Source organism: Scyliorhinus canicula, chromosome 5, assembly GCF_902713615.1.
Source record: "Scyliorhinus canicula chromosome 5, sScyCan1.1, whole genome shotgun sequence".
Lineage (NCBI taxonomy): Eukaryota > Metazoa > Chordata > Chondrichthyes > Carcharhiniformes > Scyliorhinidae > Scyliorhinus > Scyliorhinus canicula.
Window position 1 is genome coordinate 48,395,174 of NC_052150.1, and position 26,905 is coordinate 48,422,078.

The following is a 26,905-nucleotide window of genomic DNA, read 5'->3' on the forward strand; positions in this document are numbered from 1 at the left end:
AAATTTTCATATCTCTCACCCTTCCACCAGGTTCTGTTTATTTTGAGGCAAAGCCTCCTTGGAATTCCCAATCACTCCCTCTCTTGCTGGTCTGTCCTCTCACACTTTCCCAGTTTCTGTATTTCTCTGATTTACAAGTGTTTCTCAAGAAAGGCTTTGGCCTATGAATCAGCTCCTAGTCGTCCGCCAGCTCCGCCAATTGTCTGGCAGTTTTAACCTTTTGTTCCACAACTTGAGTTCTAATCATTGTGGGCAACAAATCTTTAAATTCCTCCAATAGAATTATCTCTCTAAGGGGGCATAGATTTTTTTCTATTTTTAATGCTCGTACCCACCTATTAAAATTACTTTATTTAATCCTTTCAAATTCAATGCGAGTCTGTCCAGACTGTTTTCTTTCAGCTTGAAACTTTTGTCTATAAGCCCCCAATACCAGCTCATATGCACCCAATATAGCTTGCATTACTGTTTCATAGTCCCCAGGTCTTTCCTCTGACAAAGTTGCATAGACTTCACTAGCCCTGCCGACAAGTTTAGTCTGTAAGAAAGGGTAGGGTCTAAATGTCTTGTGGCCATTTCATCTATTCAGCTTTTTCCCCAAAAGCACAAAAAATCTTGCCATCCATTTCATTGGATTTTGGGAGAGCTTGTACGTATCTGAACATCCCCACTGGTTTCCCGTCTAGAAACACCTTCCTCTGCCATCTGATCTAACCTTTCGGTTTCTGCTGCCTGTGTACGCAGTTGGAAGTCTCTCTCTTTTTGTCCCTTTCTTACCTTGTAGATTGCTCCATTTATCTTTTAAACTCCCTCCCTCTTTCCTCTCATTCCAATTAGAAATTTCTCTTGTGCTCCCTTTCCTGCATCTCTAACTTCTTGATTTCCATGTCTATTTGTAATTGAAGCCTAGCTAATTCAATTTCCTCACTTCTCGAAATATCGGGTTTGGCTAACCCCCCATGTATTTTTAAATGCGTTGCTATGCTTTCAATTATCAAAGCCTTCTCAGTCTCTGTGGATAAGACTATTTCCAATTGACCTGCCAGTTCCATCAATTTGGTTTGAGGCACACTTGCTAAGGTTATATTGTCTACTTGCAGGTAAGATCGAGCTGGATCAAGATTCATTTTTGCAGCCTTCTTACTTTAAATAGCATTCTCACTTGGTCCTCACTCTTATTACGTTTAAAAAGTCAAAAATCCTCTACACCCAGGAATGGAGCTTTTTAACATCATGGACTCAAGCCCCTAACTTTCCGTCACAAACTGCTGATGTTATCTGCGAGGGTAACCTAACGTGAAACACCAGTTTGTGGGGGTGTATAGTTTTGTTTTTGGAATGGTGTGAGGAGTCACATGAAACCCCAGGTGAGAATAACCAGCCCAGTCATTGTGTAACAATTATTAAAGACTATTTATTAAACTAAAAAGACAAATACCCATGAACGGGACTGCAATACTCTAAGACAATTAAGTATATGAACCACTAAACACATACAGTTTGTGTAGAATGTACGCCTTGTTCCAAAATATACCTACAAGCCCAGAATCCCTCAAGACTTCCCCCTCTCCCCAAACTCCCAAATTAAATAAATCTGTAACTCAAATCCAGATTATAGTTACCAGACTAAAAAGGGCTGATAATCAAGTCTGGGAGATGTCTTTTTGTGGTCCAGCAAAGATATTTAAAGTGCGTTTTCTGCACGACCTTGCCTCTGAGGCTTAGATGCGGGCCTAGCGTCCTGGCTTTGAGTTGCAGACTGGCCTCCCTGCTTCTGAGGGTGCTGACAATTATACCATTTCCACCCATTTAATTCTTAATTCTGTGTATTTGGCTGTCTGCCTTGCTCAAATTTCTTGATTCAGGAAATTAGCATGTGAATACCTCCAGTGAGTTGTCTATATAAAAAACAGTACAGCACAGAACAGGCCCTTCGGCCCTCAATGTTGTGCTGAGCAATGATCACCCTACTCAAACCCATGTATCCACCCTACACCCGTAACCCAACAACCCCACCCCCCTCTTAACCTTACTTTTTAGGACACTACGGGCAATTTAGCATGGCCAATCCACCTAACCCGCACATCTTTGGACTGTGGGAGGAAACCGGAGCACCCGGAGGAAACCCACGCACTCACGGGGAGGACGTGCAGACTCCGCACAGACAGTGACCCAGCCGGGAATTGAACCTGGGACCCTGGAGCTGTGAAGCATTTATGCTAACCACCATGCTACCGTGCTGCCCACTAGTTAAGCTGTTTCTAGTAATAGGGTGCCTTATACCTGATTCTGTCTAGATCCCTGCCAATCGCTGTCACTGTGCAGGTTTCTACCTGCTGCTGGACAGATCACATCCTATCATGCCTTGTTAAATTTGTTTTACCAGTGTTATTCAACAGATCCATGACATAATGCACTTGCATGCCAATTGTGGGTTCCGCAACGGGAAGTCTGACTTCTGGGCCTACCATTGTTGTGCGACTGATAATACATTAATTGTCACCAATTAGTGACTATTGAGTGCTGCAGGCTGGGATGCCGGAACAAGGTCACGTCCAGCATTTTAAAGGGCTCCCGGGCATCGAACCATGTCAGATGACCTATCAGATGAGCACTCCAAAGCAGAAACTGTACATTGTGAAGATTTGGGAATTTTTTAGTCGAGCTAATCTTTGTCACCTGGGAAAACAAGGATGAGATTTTACGAAACCTCTTCTGTAGCTGCAGCAAGAAGTTCCATTGAAACCTTTACCATATTGAGGCACCCCTGGTGTCACGGTCATCCACTCAATCACGGCCAGGGTCATCTACAGGAACATCGCTATGGTCCCTCAAACCATCATCGCCATTGACCTCAGAAGATATCCCACGATTTGCTCTGTCTTCATTCCTCAGGGCATAATCACTTTGAATGGAGTGCACAGCAAACCATGTCCATGAGGGCTATGTAATGGGCAGCACTGCAATATGCCTCCAAATCTGTCCACGCATCAGAAGCACATTTTTAGGAGTCCAATGGTTTGTTCCACTTTGGGCCGGGTGCTGGCTTGGCTCTCATTGTATTCCCTCTCTCCCATAAATCCCGAGACTCTCGCATGCACCGGGAGTGAACTCTTGAGGGGATAGCCCTTATCGCCTAGAAACCATCCCACAATTGCATCTGGACCAGTGAAAGGATCTGGAATTTGAGAATTCCTGAGAATATGGGCAATGTGGTTGCTGCCCAGATTTCTGACGCACACCTGCATGACCTGCCGCTGTTTGTGGTCGCAGACCAGCTGCACACTGATTGAGTGGAATCCTTTTGAGTTAATGAATGTGCAGGACTGTCGCCTAGTGCCTTGTTGGCTACATATCTGCAATCATTGGCTCCCCTGCACCCTGGGAAACCAGTAATGGCAGAAAATCCTCCAGCTCTCTCAGCTGGCTTTGGACATTATGGGCAAAAGCTATGTGGTTGGGCAGCACGGTGGCCTAGTGGTTAGCACAACCGCCTCACGGCGCTGAGGTCCCAGGTTCGATCCCGGCTCTGGGTCACTGTCTGTGTGGAGTTTGCACATTCTCCCCGTGTCTGCGTGGGTTTTGCCCCCACAACCCAAAAATGTACAGAGTAGGTGGATTGGCCACGCTAAATTGCCCCTTAATTGGAAAAAATAATTGGGTAATCTAAATTTAGAAAAAAAAAGCTATGTGGTTACCAGTCCTCCGGAGCATTACATCCGTGAACACCTTGAGGTAATGATGTGCAGTCAACTGGTCAGGTCACTGCAGGCTGCCTGAAAACAACCTGTCTCAAAAAATGTCTTCTGCAACTTCTATGAAGGTCTTGAGGTTTCTCCCGACCATCAGGGTGTGGTGCTGCTCTGTCCCCAACCCAAGGACCCACAGCATCCTGGGCCTACCTCTGATCTCTTCGTCCTCTCGCCCACAACACCCCCCTCTCCTCCCCCAATGCTCCTCTTCTCCACACTGGAGGTTGTGTCTCCTACTGGACACCCCTCAGCCCTGGGTTACGGACAGTACAGCACCAAATAATGTTTCCAGAGACCCCTCTCACGAGGGGGGAATCCTTCTGAAGAGAAAATATCCGAAATCACCTCTGCCCAGCAGTGAAATGAATGGTTCCTGCAGTCAAACAGTTTGGAACTGCAAAGCGGAGACTCTGTTCCTCAGCTGCAGTTTAAAAACCCACCCAAAACAAACTCACTCTTAAAAAATGGGTTACCCACCTGACATGAATTGCACCTTGAAGTTGTATGATTGCATTCTGACCACATTAGCTCAGTCAGATTGTTTGTCAATTGCCTCAGTTGGCATTTTAATTGAGGTGTGCATAATATGGCAGGTGCCTGAATTTTGTTACCCACCCACTTATGGTATGATCTAAAACTGGCAAGAGGAGGTTGGGAACGTCGCCCAGCGTCATCAGACTACACAATACGAAATGCTCCTGATCACAGAGCAACCTATTCAGCCCATGGTGGTGAGGGTTCTCCCACGGTGTTATCTGGTAGACAGTTCCAGGATCTTGACCAACAATGATAAAGGAATTAAGATATATTTCTGTGATGAATGATTACTGCACCTTTAATGTAATGATCCCTTTCAGACCGGGTTTGGAACCCTGGGGGAATCCGCCTCCGGCTCCACCCCCCAGGGAGCCATATACAAGGTAATGTTCAGTGGGCCGTGTGCAGTGAGCACACTTCTCAGTAGCTGTCTGGTTCTCTGCTAATTAAAGCCTTTGTATTACCAATCATCTCTCGCGAGTTGTAATTGAGGGTATCTCAATTTCTAAGTTAGGATGACGCGTGACTTGGAAGGGAACTTAAGAGTGGTGGTGTTCCAATTGGCCTGCTGCCCTTGTTCTTCTTGGTCGTTGAGTTTGCAACTTTGGAAGGTGTTGTCAAAGAACCTTCGGCAAGTTGCTGCACTGCATCTTTGTGAACGAATATTCTCGGTGGTAACTGGGGTGCTATGAAAGTGGGCTGCTTTGTCCTAGATGGCATTGAGCTTCTTGAGTGTTGTTAGAACTACACTCATCCTGGCAAATGGAAGTCATTCTATCTCACTCCTGACTTGTGCCTTATAGATGGTGGGAGGGCACTGTGGAAGCAGGAGGTGGGTCACAAATGAAAGAATGCCAAGCCTCTGGCCTGCTCACAGGCTGTTGATGGTGGGGACATATCCTATAATCGTGTCTACTGTCATCTATTACTTCTAACTACCAAAATATCTCGAGGTGAATTCGAAACTTCTGAAGACTTCTTTTGTCCTTTCTTAGCAGACGACCTAAGTAAATTAAAATAATTTTCTTCCTGCATGTTCATGCTTTTTTTCTTCTATCGATCCTTAGCCACTTATCCAAATTGCCTCCCCCGTTATCGTCACTCCATGGTAGCGAAGTAATGTTCCCATTTGAAATGTCATCAATCTTCCTGTCAATACTTGTAGGTATATAAAATTAAGTGACTGATTTAATGCTGATATATTGCCAGTCAGGAGCCTCGTCCAAACTTTGTACAGTTGATTAAATTGGGGCCAATGGACAAACCTCCCAACTGCTACTATGCACTCAGAAATTAACATCCTGCCTCATTTGGAAACCTTAGGAAGGAATCATAGATTCATAACATTTACAGCGCAGAAGGAGGCTATCCGGCCTATCGGGTCTGCACCGACCCTTGGAAAGAGCACCCAAATTAAACACACGCCTCTAACCTACCCCTGTAACCCAGCAACCCCACCTAATCTTTTGGACATGAAGGGGCAATTTAGCATGGCCAACCCACCTAACCTGCACATCTTTGGACTGTGGGAGGAAACCGGAGCATCCGGAGGAAACCCATGCACACACGGGGAGAACGTACAAACTCCACACAGTCACCCGAGGCCGGAATTGAACCCGGGTCCCTGGAGCTGTGAGGCAGCAGTGCCAACCACTGTGCCACCCCCAGACTTATCTGATTGTCATGGGGAGCAGCAGGAGCATTCCTCAGGAGCTCACATAAATGTTCGCTGAGTGCACGCACTCTAACCCTGCACATGCGCACTTCGTGACAAAATGCAAGACGGACGTAAGCCGATCTGAGCATGCGCAAAGAAGTGTTGTGCGTAATGACATCAACGTTCAAGGTGCAGAAACTCCCACTTTCAAAAACTAAATGCCCTGCCAGAGGAAAAAAATGCTCACAATGTGGCAAATTAAACCATTTTGCTGCACAGTACAGGTCCTCACTCGCAGTTAAATCTGCTAACAGTCTTCAAGACAGATTAATGTACATAGTATCGAATCCAAGGAAGAAGATTTAGAAGAGAATTTTTCAACAGACACAGATAGTTACTTTCTGGAAAACACATTCTTTGCAGGAATAATAGAGAAATTTGAAGACTCCACTGAAGTAACAACACCTCCTAAATTAATTAACTCCATAAATTCGGACACTGAATGGAATGCTGTTTAAAAAGTAAACAACTGTCCAATTAAATTCAAGTTGGATACAAGCGCTTCAGCTAACTTGCTCTCAAAGCTGGATGTCAACAAGCTTAAGCAAACATCTGAGATACTTCCAGGAGCCTGTAGATTAAAAGACTACAATGGCAATTCAATTTCATCAATTGGATCATGCAGGATACTTTGGCTTATTTATTCTCCCCGATTGGCAATGCTCATGTTATTAGTTAATGTCAGTGTCACAGTGCCACAGACAAATTAATTATACAAAGTTCATCAGTTGTCTGGACATGAGCATCACCAATTGGAAATTATTTTAGTGCCTGATTTGACAAGTCATCCAAGATTGGACTAAACTCATTCCAAGCCAAGTAACATCAATACAAATTTGAAACATTTTGTTCAGAATTAACTCCAATCCAATCCTGCAAACAAAAAGCTGTAGGTAACAGCTTGGAGACATGTTACTGCTGGTGTTGCCAGGTATCGATCTTCGAATCTCTCCTCTCCACTGTCATGAATAAAGAGGTGAATAGGGTTGTTGCAGGTGTGCTTAATTTGCAGGTGACACCAAAATCTGTCCAAGATTTTAAGTGGGAGAGGACTGCAATCAAATTCAAAAATATTTTGCTTTTTATTGGCCACACTTTGGCAAAGACATTTAATTAAGATAAATGTAGCATCAGGCACGTTGGTTGGACCAACACAGAATATATGTATAATTTGGAGGGTACATTACCGAAAGAGTATTGTAACATCTTGGTGTTATTGTGCACAGATCAATGAAGGTTCAGGATCAATGTAGAGAAGCTGTAGCTAAACCTAACAAGGTGTTGGATATACAAATAGAACCATAGAATATAAAGGACATGATTTTGACATTGATCATACCACAGCTACGTACTGTGTCAAGCTTTGACAGTGATATGGTGACCTTGCCAAAGGTCCAGAGAGGAGCTATAAGAGTGCTTCATACCATAAAAAACAAATCTTATATTAACCATGGTCCCAAGCCCGTTGAAAAGAAAATTAGTCTCTACTCCAATGTAATAAATTAGTGAAGAGCCTTGCAGTAATTGCCAACTTAAAACCTGAATAAATTATGCATTGGAGTTCAGTCCCATGGTTTAATATGAAATATGTATAAACTAGCCACCATGTCTAGACCCAGAGGCTGGTTACCTACCCGCATGAAATCCACACTATTGTCCAATGGAGTCTCACGTCGGAATAGCAGGAGGAAGTTCTCATCTTCAGGGAGGATCATGTTTGCCAACTGGATAATTGAAAGATACAATGTCAGACCACAACCACTTTAGATATTTTTACACACAGCAATCTAGGAATTTGATTCTGTGGTGGGGCTTCACACTGGAGCCACTGGTAAACATAGAGATTGACCTCGGGAAACTAGCGCCCGACAATTTTTCTTTGTACTCAGAACAGGCTTGTAATCTTTATTAGTGTCACAAGTAGGCTTACATTAACATTGCAATAAAGTTACTGTGAAAACCCCTAGTCGCCACATTAAGGCACCTGTTTGGGTACACTGAGGAGAATTCAGAATGTCCAATTCACCTATCAGCACACCTTTCGGGACTTGAGGGAGGAAGCCGGAGGAAACCCATGCAGACACGGGGAGAACATGCATACTCTGCACATAGTGACCCAAGCACTGTGAAGCAACAGTGTTAACCACTGTGCTACCGTTCCGCCCACAAGATGGTCCAAGCTGCCTTTTCCTGGCTGCAAGATGTTGATCAGCCACATATGTCAGGTGGATGTACCTTTAAGAAATAGGTGTTAAGCAAATAGCTGCAGTGATGTCAGTGTGTGGGTGGAGCTGGGTTGTCTGTTTTCACTTTCATTTTGAGATGGGAACTGCAGTGTGTTTTTGGTTTCGTTTTCAGAGTTGGGGAGCTGCATTCAAAGCAAGCAGCTGTGTAATGATCTTTCTCTCTGCAAGCTAAAGAATGTCTTCAGCTCATTGATGATTTCAAAGCAATACCTGTTTCTGTAGAGAATTTAAACCTGCTGTCTTTATTTTAAAAGGGTTCAACTTATGGATGTTGTTTGGGAAGTTATTAAGGGTTATCTATAGAGTACTGTATCTTTTGGGGGGGGTTGGTATTTGATAAACTGTTTACTGTGTGTTTACAAAATGTTAACTGAATTCATAGAATAAAAATTGCTTTTGTTTAAAAATACTTTTAGTTCTCTGTTGCATCACACCTGTAAAGTGGGCTCTTGTGCTCCCCATAACCAAAATCTATTTAAAGTTGTGGGTCAGGTGAACACCATACTTTGGGGTGCTCTAAATCCTGGCCCATAATATATATGTGAACTCCAAGCTTAATGTGGACCAGAATCATTTGAAATGCTTTTCCAATGTTTCGATATTCAGGTAGTCTATAGTACAGCTTTTGATTATTCAGCTGGCCCTGATCCAATATCTCCATCACTTAAAAATGTTGTCTACTGAGGAGAGTGGTGCACTTGGTATCCCGGAGCTCTGCATTTGTGATACAATTTTACAATGATAAAGCTGATAGCTGGGATAGTGCTGGAATTCCCAAATTAATCTTCTCTCTTAGGTACATTTTACACACGTCTGTAGCATTGATGGGAAGTACAGGTTGAAAATCCTTTATCTGAAATGCTTGGGGCCACGTGTGTATTGGATTTTGAAAATTTTCAGATACTAGAATATATTGCACACGTGCGTTGCGCATTGGGAACTGCGCATGTGTGGCACACATTGGGAACTGCACATCACCCAGCAGCCTTGTGGGATTTCCCACTCGTGACGTCACGTTGGTGCTCGAAAAAAAGTGCGGTTTTGGAATTTCGGATAAGGATGCTCAACATTTAGTTTAGATCTTTAAATGCAGCCTGACTCCAAAGTCAGCTCCTGCCATGACGCCACGATGGAGCAGTGGGACGTGCTGCGTTTAAACTGTTTAAAGTGAGCGACAACCTAGTCATTTGCCTATAGTAAAAAGAGAAGAGCCTGACCTGAGTTGGTTGGAAATTTTGCTTTGCATACGGATTAAGGCTCTATGATCGAGTCTTCTATAGCTGAGTAAATTGCAGTCTGCCTCTAATCACAATGCTCCCCATGAACATTTTAGTTCCTGTTTTGTCGGTGTAAGAAAACATACTCAAGTTCCGCCTTTGCCTTTGACAAAAATCCCAGTGAATTTCAGCCAATGGTCTTCCCACCTTAAAAAAAAATCCATAATAACAACCTTCCTTGAATTAATGTCAAATACAAAATCCCACAAGTTGATAATATAAAATGTACTGATGGGGTCAATGGTTATACACACTAGGGATGGGGGGGCACCGAACTCCCTTTAAAATTTAATTTAACCGGTACTTGACCTATATGAACATAATCAGTGGAAAAGTGGAACTTAAGAAGGAAGTGCATTCACAATGGGTTGTCCCTTTAATTCTAATCTATCCGAAGACAGCTGAAAAGGGTGGAAGTTTTGCCTTGCCAGCAGGGAATTACAGCTGTCGTAGGCCGGGGAATTTAGTGTTTAATTCTCAGTCATGCTGCCTTTTGAGTTTTACTTCTCAATGGGAGCAGGGTATCAATGAATTTAAAGTAATCAGTGCTCCCTGCAGTTTAACATTCTTGATACTGGTAAATTCTAATAATTATCACTGTCCCTTGTTTTCCTGAGTGTGTCCAAAAACAAACCAAGGCCAAATTCAATCGAAGTGTAGCTCAACAACCTCTTCCTTTTCCACTTCTTGTCATTGTTTGAACATGTTTAGTCTCCTGGTTCCTGACTGCCGCTGATCACAGAGTTGGCAAGTGTTTGGAGATAAGCACTATCCTAATAGAGAGGCTGTTTACTTTGGAGTGGAGAATTCAAACAGTTACTTTGCCAACTTGTAACACCATCTAAAACCATAATGAAAATATCTTGTGCATATTTTTTCCAGATGCCCTGGGTCATGTTTTATACTTCGAGACAATCAAGGAGAAGAGTTTATTGTTGAGCTCCCAGCATTGTGACATGGAGTGGTCAATTAGTGGTGTAAAGCCTCATACGCCGGCAACATTTTCGCCTCCAAAAATTTCCGATCGTGGCACCATTTTCTGGTTCTCAGCCCAAGTGGGTCTGGGGTATGCCAACGGGGAGAATTCTATTGAGAAGCAGTCATTTAAGGAGCCGCCTCTGCATTCACCTTCCAATTAAGGATAGCGGGCGGGACTTCCGGGTGCGGCTATGACCAGCTAAGCCGCACATTTGGAAGCTCCTGCAACAAAGGTGTTTTTGGGCCAATTGGAGGGCCCCAACGGCGCTGAAAAAACGAATCCCGGTGGGGGAAGGTCCCCTGAGGAGAACTAGACCGATTTTATGGTCGGTACCCGGAGTGGAGCGGCAAGAAAAACGGCAGCAGCTCCCCAAAAAAAGCGGGGGAAGAAAATCAAAATGGCGGCCGGCGGTGCACCGGAGGAGTGGAAGAAATGGGCGGAGGAGCAGCAGGCCGCTCTCCTCCGTTTTTTCACGGAGATGAAAGTGGAACTCTTAGAGTCCATGAACGCGACGGCCACCAGGTTGGTGGGAGCCCAGGCGATCCAAGAGGCGTCGATTAAAGATCTGCAGCAGGAGATGGCCGCGAGGGAGGAGGAGGCCACAGTCATCGGGGCAAAGGTGGAGGTGCACGAGGCACTCCACACGAAGTGGCAGAGCCGCTTCGAGGAGCTGGACACTCGGATGAGGAGGAAAAATTTGAGGATCCTGGGCCTGGAAGAAGGCCTGGAGGGGTCGGATCTCCCGGGATATGTGGCGGAGATGTTGAGCTCCCTGATGGGGGAAGGGGCCGGTCCGGCGCCCCTGGAATTGGAAGAGGCATACCGGGTCATGGCCAGGAGGCCTAGGGCAAACGAGCCCCCGAGGGCGGTGCTGGTGCGGTTCCAGCGGCTAAGTGATCGAGAGAAAGTCCTGAGGTGGGCTAAAAGGGAGAAAAGCAGCAAGTGGCAGAACTCGACGGTAAGGGTGTACCAGGACTGGAGTGCGGAGGTGGCAAAGCGGCGGGCCCGGTACAACCGGACAAAGGCGGTGCTACACGCGAAAAAGATCAAATTTGGAATGTTGCAACCGGCGCGCTTGTGGGTCACCTACAAGGACCAACATCATTATTTCGAGTCCCCAGAGGAGGCCTGGACCTTTGTACAAGAGGAAAAGTTGGACACGAACTAAAACCTGGGAGCACCGGCGGTCGTAGCCGCCGGGGGACTCTTGATTGTGCAAGTGGCCCTTTTCTTTTTCAGGCCAGGTCGGAGCTGGGTAACAGTTTCGTGGAGTGTTTGGGGTGTTTTTTCTCGAACGGTTGACTTTTCTGAATATTTTGAAGGTTTCGAGTTGTTGGGTGTTTCTGTATATTTGTACTGTTGAAATCTCTATTGTGGGTCGTTGGCTTCTTATGGGGTGTTTTTTCCCGTTTCCAATTTCCCTTAGTTATTTACCCCTCTTACCCTTTTTCTTTGGGTGCTTGGGGGGGTTTTTTGGTTCTTTTTTTTTCTTTTCGGGTTATGGTTATCTGCGGTTATTTATACTGTTTGATGGAGGGTGATGGTTGGGCACGCGGTTAGTTGATAGTCAGTTAATTATTTTGTTATTTAAGTATGTAGTTAAGTATTTATGTATTTAGTTGCCATTGGGTATTTGTATTTATATCGTTAAGTTGGGGAGACGGGACGGGGGGGAGCGGGTTGATTATGCGGGTCTTTCTCGGGGGTTTTAAGGGGATCTTTCACGGGCGCAGATGGGGTGAACCGGGAGGAGTCGGAATGTGGCAGGAGCAGCCGGGTCAGCGGAGACCAGCTGACTCTCGGGAGTACGATGTGGGGTACATCGCGGCTAGGAGGGGTCCTAGCCAGGGGGGGGGGGGGGGGGGGGGGGAAGGGGGGGGGACTGGGGGGGGACACGGGTTGCTGCTAGAAAGACCAGGGACGAGAAGGGGAGAGCCGGGGGGGGGGGTGGGGGGGGGGGGGGCATCGCTATGGGAAGCGGGTCAGAAAAGAAGGGATGACCCGGGGCGAGCAAGGGACAAGACATGGCTAATCGACAGGGAGTAGGGACGGGTCGCTCTGCGACCCGATTGATCACGTGGAACGTAAGGGGGCTGAATGGGCCGGTCAAAAGATCAAGGGTCTTCTCACACCTGAAGGGACTGAAGGCTGATGTAGCAATGCTGCAGGAGACTCATTTGAGGGTAGCAGATCAGGTCCGCCTGAGAAGGGGGTGGGTGGGACAGGTGTTCCACTCAGGCTTGGATATCAAGAACCGGGGGGTGGCGATTTTGGTGGGAAAGAGAGTGTCGTTTGTGGCGGCAGAGGTGGTGGCAGACAAGGAGGGCAGGTACGTGATGGTGAGGGGTAGGCTGCAGGGAGAGAGTGTGGTACTGGTAAATGTGTATGCCCCGAACTGGGACGACGCGGGTTTTATGAGGCGCCTGCTGGGCCTCATCCCGGGACTGGAGGCAGGGGGCCTGATCATGGGAGGGGACTTTAATACGGTGTTAGACCCTGGGCTGGATAGATCGAGTTCCAGGACGAATAGGAGGCCGGCAGCGGCAGAGGTGTTAAGGGGGTTCATGGAGCAGATGGGAGGGGTAGACCCATGGAGATTTGGTAGGCCTAGGGCGAGGGAGTATTCTTTTTTCTCCCACGTCCACAGAGTGTACTCTAGGATCGATTTTTTCGTATTGAACAGGGGGCTGATACCGAGAGTGCAGGACACGGAGTACTCAGCCATTGCGATATCGGACCATGCACCACATTGGGTGGACGTGGACATGGGGGAGGCGCGGGACCAACGCCCGTTGTGGCGCCTGGATGTAGGGCTGTTGGCGGACGAAGAGGTGTGCAGAAGGGTGAGAACGGGCATTGAGAACTATCTGGGTACGAATGACACAGGTGAGGTGCAGGTGGGGACGGTCTGGGAGGCCTTGAAAGCAGTGATTAGAGGAGAGCTGATCTCCATAAGGGCACACAGAGAGAGGAAGGAGAGGCAGGAAAGGGAGAGGCTGGTGGGGGAGCTCCTAGAAGTAGATAGGAAATATGCGGCGGCGCCAGAGGAGGGGCTATTAAGGGAGCGGCGTAGCTTGCAGGCCAGGTTCGACCTACTGACCACTAGGAAGGCGGAAATGCAGTGGAGAAGGGCGCAGGGTGCGGCGTATGAGTACGGGGAAAAGGCGAGCAGGATGCTGGCACACCAGCTGCGTAAGCGAGATGCAGCCAGAGAGATTGGGGGAGTGAGAGAGAGGGGTGGGGATGTAGTGCAGAAGGGGCAAGAGGTGAATAGGGTCTTTAGGGACTTCTATAGGGAATTGTATAGGTCTGAACCGCCGAAGAGGAGAGGGGGAATGAAGAACTTTCTCGACAAATTGGGGTTCCCAAAGGTACAGGAGGAGCTGGTGGAAGGGTTGGGGGCGCCGATAGAGCTGCAGGAGCTAATTAAAGGGATAGGCCAGATGCAGGCGGGGAAGGCGCCGGGGCCGGATGGGTTCCCGGTGGAGTTTTACAGGAAATTTGTGGACTTGGTGGGTCCAGTGCTGGTGCGAGCCTTCAATGAGGCGCGCGAGGGGGGGGGTTCTGCCTCCAACAATGTCGCAGGCCCTGATCTCCTTGATTTTGAAGCGGGACAAGGACCCGGTCCAGTGCGGGTCCTACAGGCCTATCTCCCTCTTAAATGTAGATGCCAAGCTGTTAGCAAAGGTCCTGGCAACCAGGATAGAGGACTGTGTGCCAGGGGTAGTCCATGAAGACCAGACGGGGTTCGTGAAGGGACGCCAACTTAACACAAATGTTCGGAGATTGTTAAATGTGATTATGATGCCAGCAGTGGAAGGGGAGGCGGAGATAGTGGTAGCGCTGGACGCGGAGAAGGCATTTGACAGGGTGGAGTGGGAATACTTGTGGGAGACGTTGGAAAGGTTTGGGTTTGGGGAGGGATTTATCAAGTGGGTAAAACTGCTCTATTCAGCTCCGATGGCAAGTGTGGTAACAAACGGGAGGAGGTCAGAATATTTTGGGCTCCATCGAGGTACTAGGCAGGGATGTCCCCTATCTCCCTTACTCTTTGCATTAGCGATTGAGCCGTTGGCGATGGCACTGAGGGGTTCAGGGGGGTGGAGAGGACTGACAAGGGGAGGGGAGGAACATCGGGTCTCGCTCTATGCGGATGATTTGTTGTTGTATGTGGCAGACCCGGAGGGGGGAATGCCGGAGGTAATGGGGATACTAGCGGAGTTCGGGGACTTTTCGGGATATAAATTAAATCTGGGGAAAAGTGAGGTCTTTGTAATACACCCGGGAGACCAAGGGGAGGGAATTGGGAGGCTCCCCTTCAAAAGAGCAGTTAAAAGTTTTAGGTATTTGGGGGTGCAGGTGGCAAAGAACTGGGGGACCCTACACAAGTTGAACTTTTCCAGACTGGTGGAGCAGATGGAGGAGGAGTTTAAGAGGTGGGACATGGTGCCGCTGTCGCTAGCAGGGAGGGTGCAGTCAGTTAAAATGACGGTCCTCCCGAGGTTCTTGTTTTTGTTCCAGTGTCTGCCCATCTTCCTCCCCAGGGCCTTTTTCAAGAAGGTAACGAGTAGTATCATGGGGTATGTGTGGGCACATGGCACCCCGAGAGTTAGAAGGGTCTTTTTGGAGCGGAGTAGGGATAGTGGAGGGCTGGCGTTACCCAACCTTTCCGGATATTACTGGGCGGCAAATACATCGATGGTACGAAAGTGGATGATGGAAGGGGAGGGGGCAGCCTGGAAGCGCATGGAGAGGGCGTCCTGCGGCAACATAAGCTTAGGGGCACTGGTAACGGCACCATGGCCGCTCCCTCCCACGAGGTATACCACGAGCCCGGTGGTGGCGGCCACCCTCAAGATCTGGGGGCAGTGGAGGCGACACAGGGGGGAAGTGGGAGGTCTGATAGGGGCACCACTAAGAGGGAACCACAGATTTGCGCCGGGAAACACAGGAGGGGGATTCCAGAGCTGGCAGAGGGCGGGTATTAGACAACTGAGGGACTTGTTTATAGAGGGGAGGTTTGCGAGCCTGGGAGAGCTGGAGGAGAAATTTGGGCTCCCCCCGGGGAACACGTTCAGGTACCTCCAAGTGAAGGCATTTGCCAGACGACAGGTAGCGGGGTTCCCCGCGCTCCCCGACAGGGGGGTGAGTGATAGGGTGCTATCAGGGGTCTGGGTCGGGGAGGGGAAGATCTCGGACATCTATAAGATTATGCAGGAGGTGGAGGAGGTACCAGTAGAGGAGCTGAAAGATAAGTGGGAGTTAGAGCTGGGGGAACAGATAGAGGACGGGACATGGGCAGACGCCCTGGAGAGGGTTAACTCGTCGTCGTCATGTGCGCGACTAAGTCTCATTCAATTTAAGGTACTGCATAGAGCCCACATGACGGGGACAAGGATGAGTCGGTTTTTCGGGGGTGAAGACAGGTGTATTAGATGTTCGGGAAGCCCTGCGAATCATGCACATATGTTTTGGGCATGTCCGGCACTGGAGGAGTTCTGGAAGGGGGTGGCAGGGACGGTGTCGAGAGTGGTGGGGTCCAGGGTCAAGCCAGGATGGGGACTTGCGATCTTCGGGGTTGGGGTGGAACCGGGGGTACAGGAGGCGAGGGAGGCTGGAATATTAGCCTTTGCGTCCTTGGTGGCTCGGAGGAGGATCCTGATTCAGTGGAGGGACGAAAGGCCTCCGAGTGTTAACACCTGGTTAAACGACATGGCAAACTTTATCCAATTGGAAAGGATCAAATTCGCCCTGAGAGGGTCGGTGCAGGGGTTTTCCAGGCGATGGCAACCCTTCCTAGACCTCTTGGATCAGAGATAGAAACTGAGGCCATGACAGCAGCAACCCGGGAGGGGAGGGGAGGGCGGGAGGGGGGGAGGGGGGGGGGGGGGGGGGGAGGGGGGAAAACGACGAAGGAAGTACGGTAGCGGCGGTGGCACGGGCAAGGCCTGCCCGAGGACGCTGCTAGAAATGATAAGTTGGTCTGACTGTCGGTTCGCCGGCGGGGGGGGGGGGGGGGGGATGCGCGGGTAGGGGGGAGGGGGGGATTCTTTTTCTTTTCCTTGTTAAGTAGGGGGGTTTGACTTTGTTTTGTTATAATTTAAATGTAAATGTAGGGGGGGTTAAAATGTTTGTATTTTGAAAAATTCAATAAAAATTATTTAATAAAGGATAGCGGGCGGGTTCCTGAGGCAGAAGTGCAGAACATTGCGGCCCACTCCATTGGAGCCACATTCCGGTGCCTGTTCAGGTACACGGAGGCAGAATGTCCAAATTACCTAACAGTACGTCTTTCGGGACTTGTGGGAGGAAACTGGAGCACCCGGAAGAAACCCACGCAGACACGGGGGCAACGTCCAGATCTGCACAGCCAGTGACCCAAGCCGGGAATCGAACCTGGGACCCTGGCGCTGTGAAGCAAGAGTGCTAACCACTGTGGCAGAATGGTACCGAAGCCACCATTAGCATCTGAGGAATGTTTGAAAGGTGAATATGGCCAGTGGAGATATCCATCTCCACTGTTTCGGGGCAAGGCTGCAATATAAGTAGAAAGCAGCCTTGTTATTTGCTGCTGCTGAACTCCTCTACAGCCTGAAGGATAAAAATGTTCCGGCCTTTTGCTGTGAGCCTCTTCTCAGGTGCCAGGGGAGTTTGACACAGTGTGAGACTGGTGTGCTGCTAGCAAGATTCCAGCTCTACTCTGGGTTAATTGTCAATTTAAGTGGAAACCTGCTGTTATCCTAGCTGCTGCTGCAGCAGACCTACCTCTGGCAAGATCTCCTGGAAGCACAAACACATTGGGGTGCCAAACTGACGTGCGGCATTGCAAATTTCCATGCCTTCCCCACCTGCAAGTCCATCTCTGTGAGGATAGCATGATTCTGCCCATCGTGCCTATTCCCAGCTTTCCACTCAGAATTTTCTAAGCATATAAGACGATCACAATGCACCAGAAAATCTGAAAACAAGTAAGCTAGTTATGGCCAACTTCCGTTTATATTCAATGAGAATTAAGGGCATTTTAATGTAATGTCACCCTTTATGATGTGAAGAATGAAACATCTGCTATCTGTTTTGGCTACATACAGTGACAGTGGAATGATACTGGGTGTCACCCCACTGCACTGTGCAAATCCCATTCGTGACCCATTTTGAAAGAAGCTAAAGATACGAAAGCAGAAGCGCTATTACACATACTTAATAATTTGTGAGAAAATGGTATAGCACCAGAGGAACAGCAAATTGCTAACATTATATCTAAAGGGAGAAAGAACACACCCAGGGAACTACAGACTAATCAGCTTAACATTGGCATTCGGAGAAATAATGGAATCTCTACTGAGAAAACAGGAAGGCATTCAGAAACCAAAAAATATAATAATGAACAGTTAGCATGGATTTCATGTGGAGGAAGAGACCGGCCGCTGGGCCTCTATCGTGGGACGGGCCCCATCGCAGGCCCCCCCCCCCGGGTGAAGGAGACCCCCCCCCCCCCCCCCCCCCCCCCCGGGTGAAGGAGACCCCCCCCCCCCCCCCCCCCCCAGCGTTCCTGCACAGTTCCTGCCGGCAGCGATCAGGGGTGGGCGGCGGCGGTGGGAACCTGTCGTGTCGGAGCGGTCGCTCGGCATTCGGGCCGGAGAATCACCGCCCGCCGTTTGCGGTGATTCTCCAAGCGGCCCGGCCCGTGTCGCTGGTTTCGGGGGGGGGCGATTCTCCCACCCGGCTTTTGGGGGGATACCACCCATGATATCTAGAGATTTGCAAAAGGCCTTTGAAAAGTTGTCAAGGAACAGACTAATGAATCAGTCAAAAGGAATGTGGAGCCACTTCCAAGTAGCAGAAAGGATATCGGGCTGTAAGACAGAAAGATAAGAGTATAGGTAAAGGTAGTTATTTAGAATAACAGAAGGTGGAAAAATGGGACCCTACAAGGATCAGTGCTGTGATCATTGCTGTTCATAATTTGTTTTGGAAGTTGAGACTTTGGAATCAAAAACACAATTTCGAAACTTATGGACAATGTCAAATTGGGGGCAATGTCAGTCCTGAATAGCCATGATGTGGAGATGCCGGCGTTGGACTGGGGTGAGCACAGTAAGAAGTCTTACAACACCAGGTTAAAGTCCAACAGGTTTGTTTCAAACACGAGCTTTCGGAGCACGGCTCCTTCTTCACCTGAAGAAGGAGCCGTGCTCCGAAAGCTCGTGTTTGAAACAAACCTGTTGGACTTTAACCTGGTGTTGTAAGACTTCTTACAGTCCTGAATAGAGCAGCACAAAATGCAAGAAGATATTAAAACGTTTCAGAATGGGCACATAATTGGCAAATTAATTTCAAGAAAGATAAGTGTGAGATATTACACAGTTGAATGAAAAATAGGGTGATCAGACCCTGGCTCAGACCGCCAATGCTGCAGCCTGCGTCTTAAACACACCCTTTTGGTGCTCCTCACCGGCCCCTGGATTTTCACTCTGCTGAGTGTTGCCTGTGTCCTTTGGATGTTCTGGGAGCCCACCCAGGCTGCCTCTCTGGACACCCTCATACCCCAGCTGCTTCATCAAGGGGAAGGGCGTAGCCAAGCTCAATCAGGGACTCACTAGATTCTGGCATGTTGGCACTCCTCAGAAGCGCTGCCTTACTGCAGAGGGAGCAGGGGTCAGCAGAGCTCACCCCAACCAGAGGACCAACACTGTGGCCTTTGGAGCCCTCCCAAGTTAGCTGCCCCTCTCAGGGCAAAGGCCTCACCAGTGACTCCCACCAATCCAGATCACCAGCTGTCTCCTCCTGGTGAGGCTGGCATTGCTGCCTGCCTCTGCTACTACCTCCGAGGCAGTGATCACGAGGGCTTGAGTCTGTGGCCCACCCTGGGGAAGAAGGTGTCCCTCCTCCCCTCACTGGCAAGGAGCTGTGGGTCCACCTTGCACTCCCAAGGTGAGCCCAGAAATCTACACGCTTATCGAAGAAGTGGACGGTTTTGAGGACGCAATGACTTTGTTTAAAGAGCACTACGTCCGCACAGTGAATCAGGTATACGCTCGGCATCTTTTAGCTACCAGACAGCAGATCCCAGGGGAATCACTGGACAATTTTTACCGCGCATTGTTAGTGTTAGGTAGAAACTGTAACTGTCCACAAGTCTAAAAAAAGATGCTATTTTTGCGGGCATAACAAACACCCCCGGCAATGCTGCCCGGCCCGATCCGCAATCTGCAAGGGCTGCGGGAAGAAGGGGCACCTCGTGGCAGTATGCCAGGCCCGATCTGCCATCGCTGTCTCCACAGGCAAACTGGGCCCACTGCCATTCCTCTCCTCACAGGCCATGTGCGATTCATGGGGGCAGCCATCTTGGATAACATCTCAGGACCCCGGCTCGGCTGGCCATGTATCGCCTGATGAGATCTCCCAGCTTCTGCCACAACTTGCCTCAGTGACACTGGACCAGTCTCGGCCCCAAACGCTTTCAACCTCTACGACGTCGGTACTCATCAACGGGTACAAGTCATCCTGCTTGATCGACTCTGGGAGCACGGAGAGCTTCATCCACCCAACACGGTAAGACACTGCTCCCTCGCTGCACACCCAATTTAAACAAAAGATCTCCCTGGCCTCTGGGTCCCACTCTGTGGAGATCCGGGGGTACTGCATAGCCAACCTCACTGTCCAGGCTTGTAGCTCAATAACTTCCGACTCTACGTCCTCCCCCATCTCTGCGATGCTACACTCCTAGGACTGGACTTCCAGTGTAACCTGCAAAGTTTAACGTTCAAATTCGGCAGTCCCATACTCCCCCTCACTGTCTGTGGCCTCGCAACCCTCAAGGTCGACCCGCCTTCCCTGTTTGCAAACCTTACCTCCGATTGCAAACCCGTCGCCACTAGGAGCAGACGGTACAGTGCCCAGGACCGGACCTTCATTAGGTCGGAGGTCCAACGGTTACTAAAGGAAGGCATTATCGAGGCTAGCAACAGCCCCTGGAGAGCTCAAGTGGTGGTTATAAGGACCGGGGACAAACATAGGATGGTCATAGACTACAGTCAGACCATCAACAGGTATACGCAGCTCGATGCGTACCCTCTCCCCCGCATATCTGAAATGGTCAACCAGATAGCGCAATACAAGGTTTTCTCCACAGTGGACCTTAAATCAGCCTACCACCAGCTCCCTATTCGCCTGGACGACCGCAGATGGGCGGCTCTACCACTTTCTAAAGGTTCCCTTTTGTGTCACAAATGGGGTCTCGGTCTTCTAACGGGAGATGGACCGAATGGTTGATCGGTACAGTCTGCGGGCCACGTTCCCGTACCTCAACAATGTCACCATCTGCGGCCACGACCAGCAGGACCATGACACCAACCTCCGCAAATTCCTCCATACCGCAAAAATCCTTAACTTAACCTATAACAAGGACAAATGCATGTTTAGAACCAATCGCCTAGCCATCCTCGGCTACGTAGTGCATGATGGAGTCATAGGCCCAGATCACGAACGCATGCGCCCCCTAATGGGAGTTTCCCTTCCCACACTGCTCCAAGGCCCTGAAACGTTGCCTGGGCTTCTTTTCTTATTACGCCCAGTGGGTCCCCAATTATGCGGACAAGGTTTTTCCCCTATCGGCAGAGGCCCGCCAGGCTTTCAGTCGCATCAAAGCAGACATCGCTGGGCGACGATGCACGCAATCGATGTGTCCCTCCCTTTCCAGGTCGAGAGCGACATATCAGACGTAGCTCTGGCTGCCACCCTCAATCAGGCGGGCAGACCCGTGGCCTTCTTTTCACGCACCCTCCACACCTCAGAAATCCACTATTGTCGAAGCTGTGTGGCATTGGAGGCATTACCTGGCCGGCAGCAGATTCACTCTCCTCACTGACCAACGGTCGGTAGCCTTCAAGTTTGACAATGCACAGCGGGGAAAAATTAAGAATGATAAGCTCTTACGGTGGAGGATCGAGCTCGCCACCTATAATTACGAGATCTTGTATCGTCCCGGGAAGTTCAACGAGCCTCCTGATGCCCTGTCCCGCGGCACTTGTGCCAGTGTACAAGTAGACCGACTCCGGACCCTCCACGACAACCTCTGCCACCCGGGGGTCACCCGGTTCTTCCACTTTGTTAAAACCCGCAATCTGCCCTACTCCATCGAGGTGGTCAGGGCCGTAACCAGAAACTGCAAAATCTGCGCGGAGTGCAAACCGCACTTCTACCGGCCAGAGAAAGCGCACCTGGTGAAGGCTTCCCGCTCCTTTAAATGCCTCAGTGTGGATTTCAAAGGGCCCTTCCCTCCACCAACCGCAACACGTATTTCTTAAATGTGATTGATGAGTACTCCCGGTTCCCTTTCGCCATCCCCTGTCCTGACATGATGGCTGCCACCGTCATTAAAGCCCTCCACAGCATCTTTACCCTGTTCGGTTTACCCGCCTACATCCATAGCGATAGGGAGTCCTCCTTCATGAGTGACGAGCTGTGTCAATTCCTGCTCAGCAAGGGCATTGCCTCCAGCAGGATGACCAATTACAATCCCCAGGGAAACGGGCAGGTAGAGAGGGAGAACGGGACAGTCTGGAAGGCCGTCCAGCTGGCCCTACGGTCCAAGAATCTCCCAGTGACCCGATGGCAGGAGGTGCTCCCCGATGCACTTCACTCCATCCGATCACTACTGTGCACCAACGAAACACCTCATGAACGTCTCCTTGCCTTCCCTAGGAAGTCCTCCTTGGGGACCTGGCTCCCAACATGGCTGACAGCCCCCGGACCCATCCTACTCCACAAACACGTACGGGCCCACAAGTCGGACCCATTGATCGAGAGGGTACATCTCCTCCATGCTAACCCCCAGTACGCCTATGTGGCGCACCCCGACGGCCGACAAGACACGGTCTCCGTCCGGGATCTGGTCCCAGCTGGACCCCCACCCTCACCCACCCCCCCCCAACCAACCCCAACCATTTTTTCACCGGTGCACACCCCTCCCCAGGAGGATCCGTCCTCCCACTGGCCCCATCCGGATGCGATGAAGCTGAAGATGACACACTCCCAGTGCCACGAATGCCCGAGCCGACACCAGCATCACCGCCGGGACTGCGACGATCGCAGAGGGCGACCAGGGCCCCCGACCAGCTGATAGTTTCATTGTAAAATGAATAATTATCTGTGTATTGTGTATTGCATGTAAAGGCACCAAAGGGTACCACTATAACCTCTACCACTGTAACAGCAAGGTCACCACGCCCGCCGGACTATTTTTTAAACCGGGGGTGAATGTGGTCGGCTATATTAGGGGTACCTAGGTGGAAAGTACCTTATAGTGTAGTATGAGTGGTCGAACCTGCCTGCTGGTTTCGCCCAGCAGGCGGAGCATAAGAGTCTGTGTTTCACCCACAGCAGTCATTCTGTAGCAGAGCTGCTGGGGTAACTACTTGTTTATTAAAGCCTTCAATTGGACTACAATCGCTCTTCAGTAGTGATTGATCGTGCATCACTGACCTGATTTCTGAATTGCGGCCTCAACGGGAATGCAAATCAAATACAATTCAGTCCTGGCATCAACACCTAGAGCGCGATTCTCCCCTCCGCAAAAAATTCACTTCTGGCGGGTTTTTCAGGGAGTTTCCCGTCGGCTTTGCCGGTGAGTTCCCCACCGCTATTCAATGACACCTAGTCACTGTTTTGGACCCTGGGGAATTTCTCACCAGTTTAGCCCACACTTAGAATTTTTGTTCGCACTGGGCAGCTGAACTCGGAGATCGGGTCGCCATTTTGAATGGGTGCCCCGAACGCGAAGTGAGCTTGTGGGTCCCCCACCCATTGGACAATGTCACCCCACATACATATGGACACTACTCCACATCCCCAATTGAGGCCACCCCGTTATGGGGTCCCTGGGAGCTCCCCCTTTTCAGGCCCCCCAAGCTCCCTTACAGCACTCTGTCCCTTCCAGGATCCCCAACCCTCCAAACTCCCGGAGGCCCCTATTTACCTGCCCTGCACACCCCCACCCTTCGAACCCCCCTCCACCGTCGTTTCATGGTCATGTCGCACCTCACTCCCTGGCCCCTGGCAGTGCCACCCTGGCACTCTTGCACTGGCACCCTGGCAGTGGTCCTGCTGGCTGGCAGTGCCATTCGGGCACCTTGGCAGTGCCAGGCTGGCAATGCCAAGATGCCAGCTGAGGAGTGCCACAGTATCCATGTGCCAGGCGGAGGGTAAGGGGGTCACCCTGCACTTGCCCTGACCACCCATGGGTCTCCAATGGCCCGGGAGACCCCACGTGTGCCATTCTGTCTGGTCCACATTCATGTAGACCAGTGCTGAACGGTGTGTTGCTGCGGCCTCGCTGGGGAGGCCAGTGGATCCCACGTTGCTGGTGGATACCAGGTAAGTTCGCCTAAGCCTGAGCACTGGTCCACACAAACGTGGACCAGGTGGAATAGCACCAGAGGAGTCCCCCGGGCTATTGGAGACCTCTAGGTGGTCAGGGTAAATGCAGGGTGGCTCCCTGGCCCTCCCCCTGACACCTTGGTGGGTACCTTGGCACTGCCCAACTGGCATTTTGGCATTGCTGGTTTAAAACCAGCTTTGGCACATGCTGTTTGGTCACACCCTGTGCTCCAGATTCGGACAACTCGTGGGACTGAAGTGAATCTCGTGAGGCGCTAAGACTGTCAGGAAGACCGCAAAAGAGGGCTTTCCCGGCTGCACCTCGCTCAAGGGGTGAGCGCAACACGACTGGTGGATCGCGCCCTTAGTCTCCAAAATGGAGAGCCCTACCCCTTCTCTTTCTGAAATTTGTACGTCAGCCCCAAGTGAGAAAATAATTTTCCTACTCCATCACCAGCCTTCGTGCCACATCTCTACTACCATTGTGTGATGCTTCGTGGCATCACCCGACGGGTATGCCCTTTCTGTTGTCCCCACCACCAGAGGAAACGGTTTCTCGCTACATTTACCCTATCAACTTTGTTACCCATCTTAAACACCTAAACTGTATCACCCCATACAGAGTGCTCGCAACCTGTCCTCATAACTTAGCTGAGTGACTTGCGTTGTAAAGACACAGAGCCTGAGAAAGTGATTACCTCCTGGATTTGCAGCCTCCCATCAGCAGTGACGTCGTACGCTGACATAAATCGTTCTTTCATTTTCTGAACCTTTCCAGCACTCAGGTCACCCTGCGAAAGCCATGTGGAATAAAGACACGGTGTTAGAATTCAATCGATATCTCGAAGGCCAATTATGCATTGATTTGCCAACTGGCTGCTAATTGATTAAGGTTTTGCAGGCATCACTTCTTTTGCTATCACTTCTTAAGCCATGCACTTCAGTGCCAGTGTAACAAGTGCGTCTAATTCTTCAGAAAGCTATTTATCCCAACACATTAACATCAACCTCCTTCACCCTGATACATTGTGACATATTCCAAAGTAAACAATTCTAATCGTCACACATGACTGAAATCCCTGTGATTTTCGCTATGAACGGGTCACAACTGTTTTGCTGTCATACAGTGAATTCTCTTTGGTGATTCTGCGCGTTGGCCCGTGCAGGTAATTGTTCAGATTTTTGAGATTTACAGTATCTGGGGTCAGTCCACTGTCCTACCCCCACCACTTCAATGATTGAAAAACTAGTCATCAGTCTCCTGCTGAGCCTGTGTCTGGTTACTGGTTCGACTGAATTTTCGAGTTGTCTGTCTGTCCACCACAGATCAAACACGCACCCACATATGAACGTGCACAGACTGTGCTAATGCCTCACAGCAGAACATGACCTGCCAATGTCTTTTGCCAATGGACCAACTCTCATTCTGTCAAGACTGTGTAGGGGTTGTTATGCAATGACCAGCCCATGGTAGAAAGAAATCGTGCAAAGGCATCTTCCAACTGTCAGGATCATCTGGAACGTCAAGACCTGCATGGACCACCCAAACAGTGACAGATCCGAGCGCCACACCACCATCACAACTCGAGGAACTTAGGCCTCTCAACATTGCTGCCCTAAATGAATCACAACGTGCAGAAGTGCAACTTAAGGAACGGGGCAGCGGGCACTCCTTTTTACAAGTCCATGTGTGTTATATGCAGGCAAGTTCTGGCAAATGAGAGTTTAGAACCTTCAAAACTGCAAAGCCATTTGAAGACTAAGCACGGCGAGATCGAGGACAAACCTTTTGCTTTTTTTCAAAGGATGCAGCTCGATCTTTTTTTAAAATAAATTTAGAGAACCCAATAATTTTTTTACAATTAAGGGGCAATTTTGCGTGGCCAATCCAGCTACACTGCACATCTTTGGGTTGTGGGGGTGAAACCCAGGCAGACACGGGGACAATGTGCAAACTCCACATGGACAGTGACCCAGGGCCGTGATTTGAACCCATGTCCTCAGCACCGTAGTCCCAGAGCTAACCACTGCGCCACCGTGCTGCCCTGATGCAGCGAGATCTTAAATCATCAGCGAAAGTCCTTAGCAGAAACATAATATTGAATCACAAAGCAAGTGAGATCATGAGGACCAAGCAGGCTCACCTGACACATTAAAGGTAAGCAAAAATGGTGCGTCACAAAGGTCGGCCGGCATGGGTCGCAAACGTGGCCAGCGTGGGTCGGGAAGGTCGGCCGGCGTGGGTCGTGAAGGTCAGCCGCCAAGAGTAATGAAGGTCAGCCGCCGATGGTCGAGAAGATCGTGCGGCGTGGGTCGTGAAGGTTGGCTGGTATGGGTCGCGAAGGTCAGCTGGTATGGGTCGCGAAGGTCGGTCGGCGTGGGTCACCAAGGTCGGATGGCGTGGGTCGTGAAGGTCAGCTGGCATGGGTCGTGATAGTCGGCCGGAGTGGGTCACGAAGGTCAGCCATCTTGGCTCAGAAAGGTCTGCCAGAGTGGGTCGCGAAGGTCTGCCAGCGTGGATCAAGAGGGCTGGCTGTCGTGGGTCATGATGGTCGGGTGGCATGGGTCACGAATTCAGCCTACATGGGTCAAGGATGGCCAGCACGGGTCATGAAGGACGGCTGCCGTGGGTCGCGAACGTTGGCCAGCGTGGGACATGAAGGTCGGCCGACGTGGGTCGCAACGGTCGACTGGTTGGTAAACGTGAGCCCCGGGAAACAAAGCTTGAAGATTTACAGCGATGGAGCCGTTCACGTGACATCCTTAACAAACACAACAGTGCAGAGCTCATCCGTGGTTCACCTCAAGAAATTGTCTTGTGAGACATTCCAATGAGGAAGAAGGCAGATACTGTGCTGAGTTAGCAGATCGGGGTCAAGTTTGCAATATAAGCATTACAATTGACCTCAATATTCCAGAGATAGGCAGAAGTAAAAATCAATTTCTCCTTGGTTGCCGTCGCCTGCTGGAAAGCCTCGTTGTTGATGTCAGGTGCAAGAGAGTGGGTTTGCTACAAGATC

At 49.7% G+C, this 26,905-nt stretch overlaps 1 protein-coding gene across 1 annotated transcript in view; it reads right to left on the bottom strand.

The window, feature by feature from the left end:
• Positions 1 to 26,905, bottom strand: part of scgn (secretagogin, EF-hand calcium binding protein) — a 95,764-nt gene that overhangs the window by 42,205 nt on the left and 26,654 nt on the right. Inside the window, exons 3-4 of the mRNA XM_038797015.1 lie at positions 24,584 to 24,676; positions 7,641 to 7,730 (exon numbers count right to left, since the gene is read on the bottom strand). Coding sequence (XP_038652943.1) covers positions 7,641 to 7,730; positions 24,584 to 24,676 — 183 coding nt within the window. The remainder of the gene's footprint in view (positions 1 to 7,640; positions 7,731 to 24,583; positions 24,677 to 26,905) is intronic.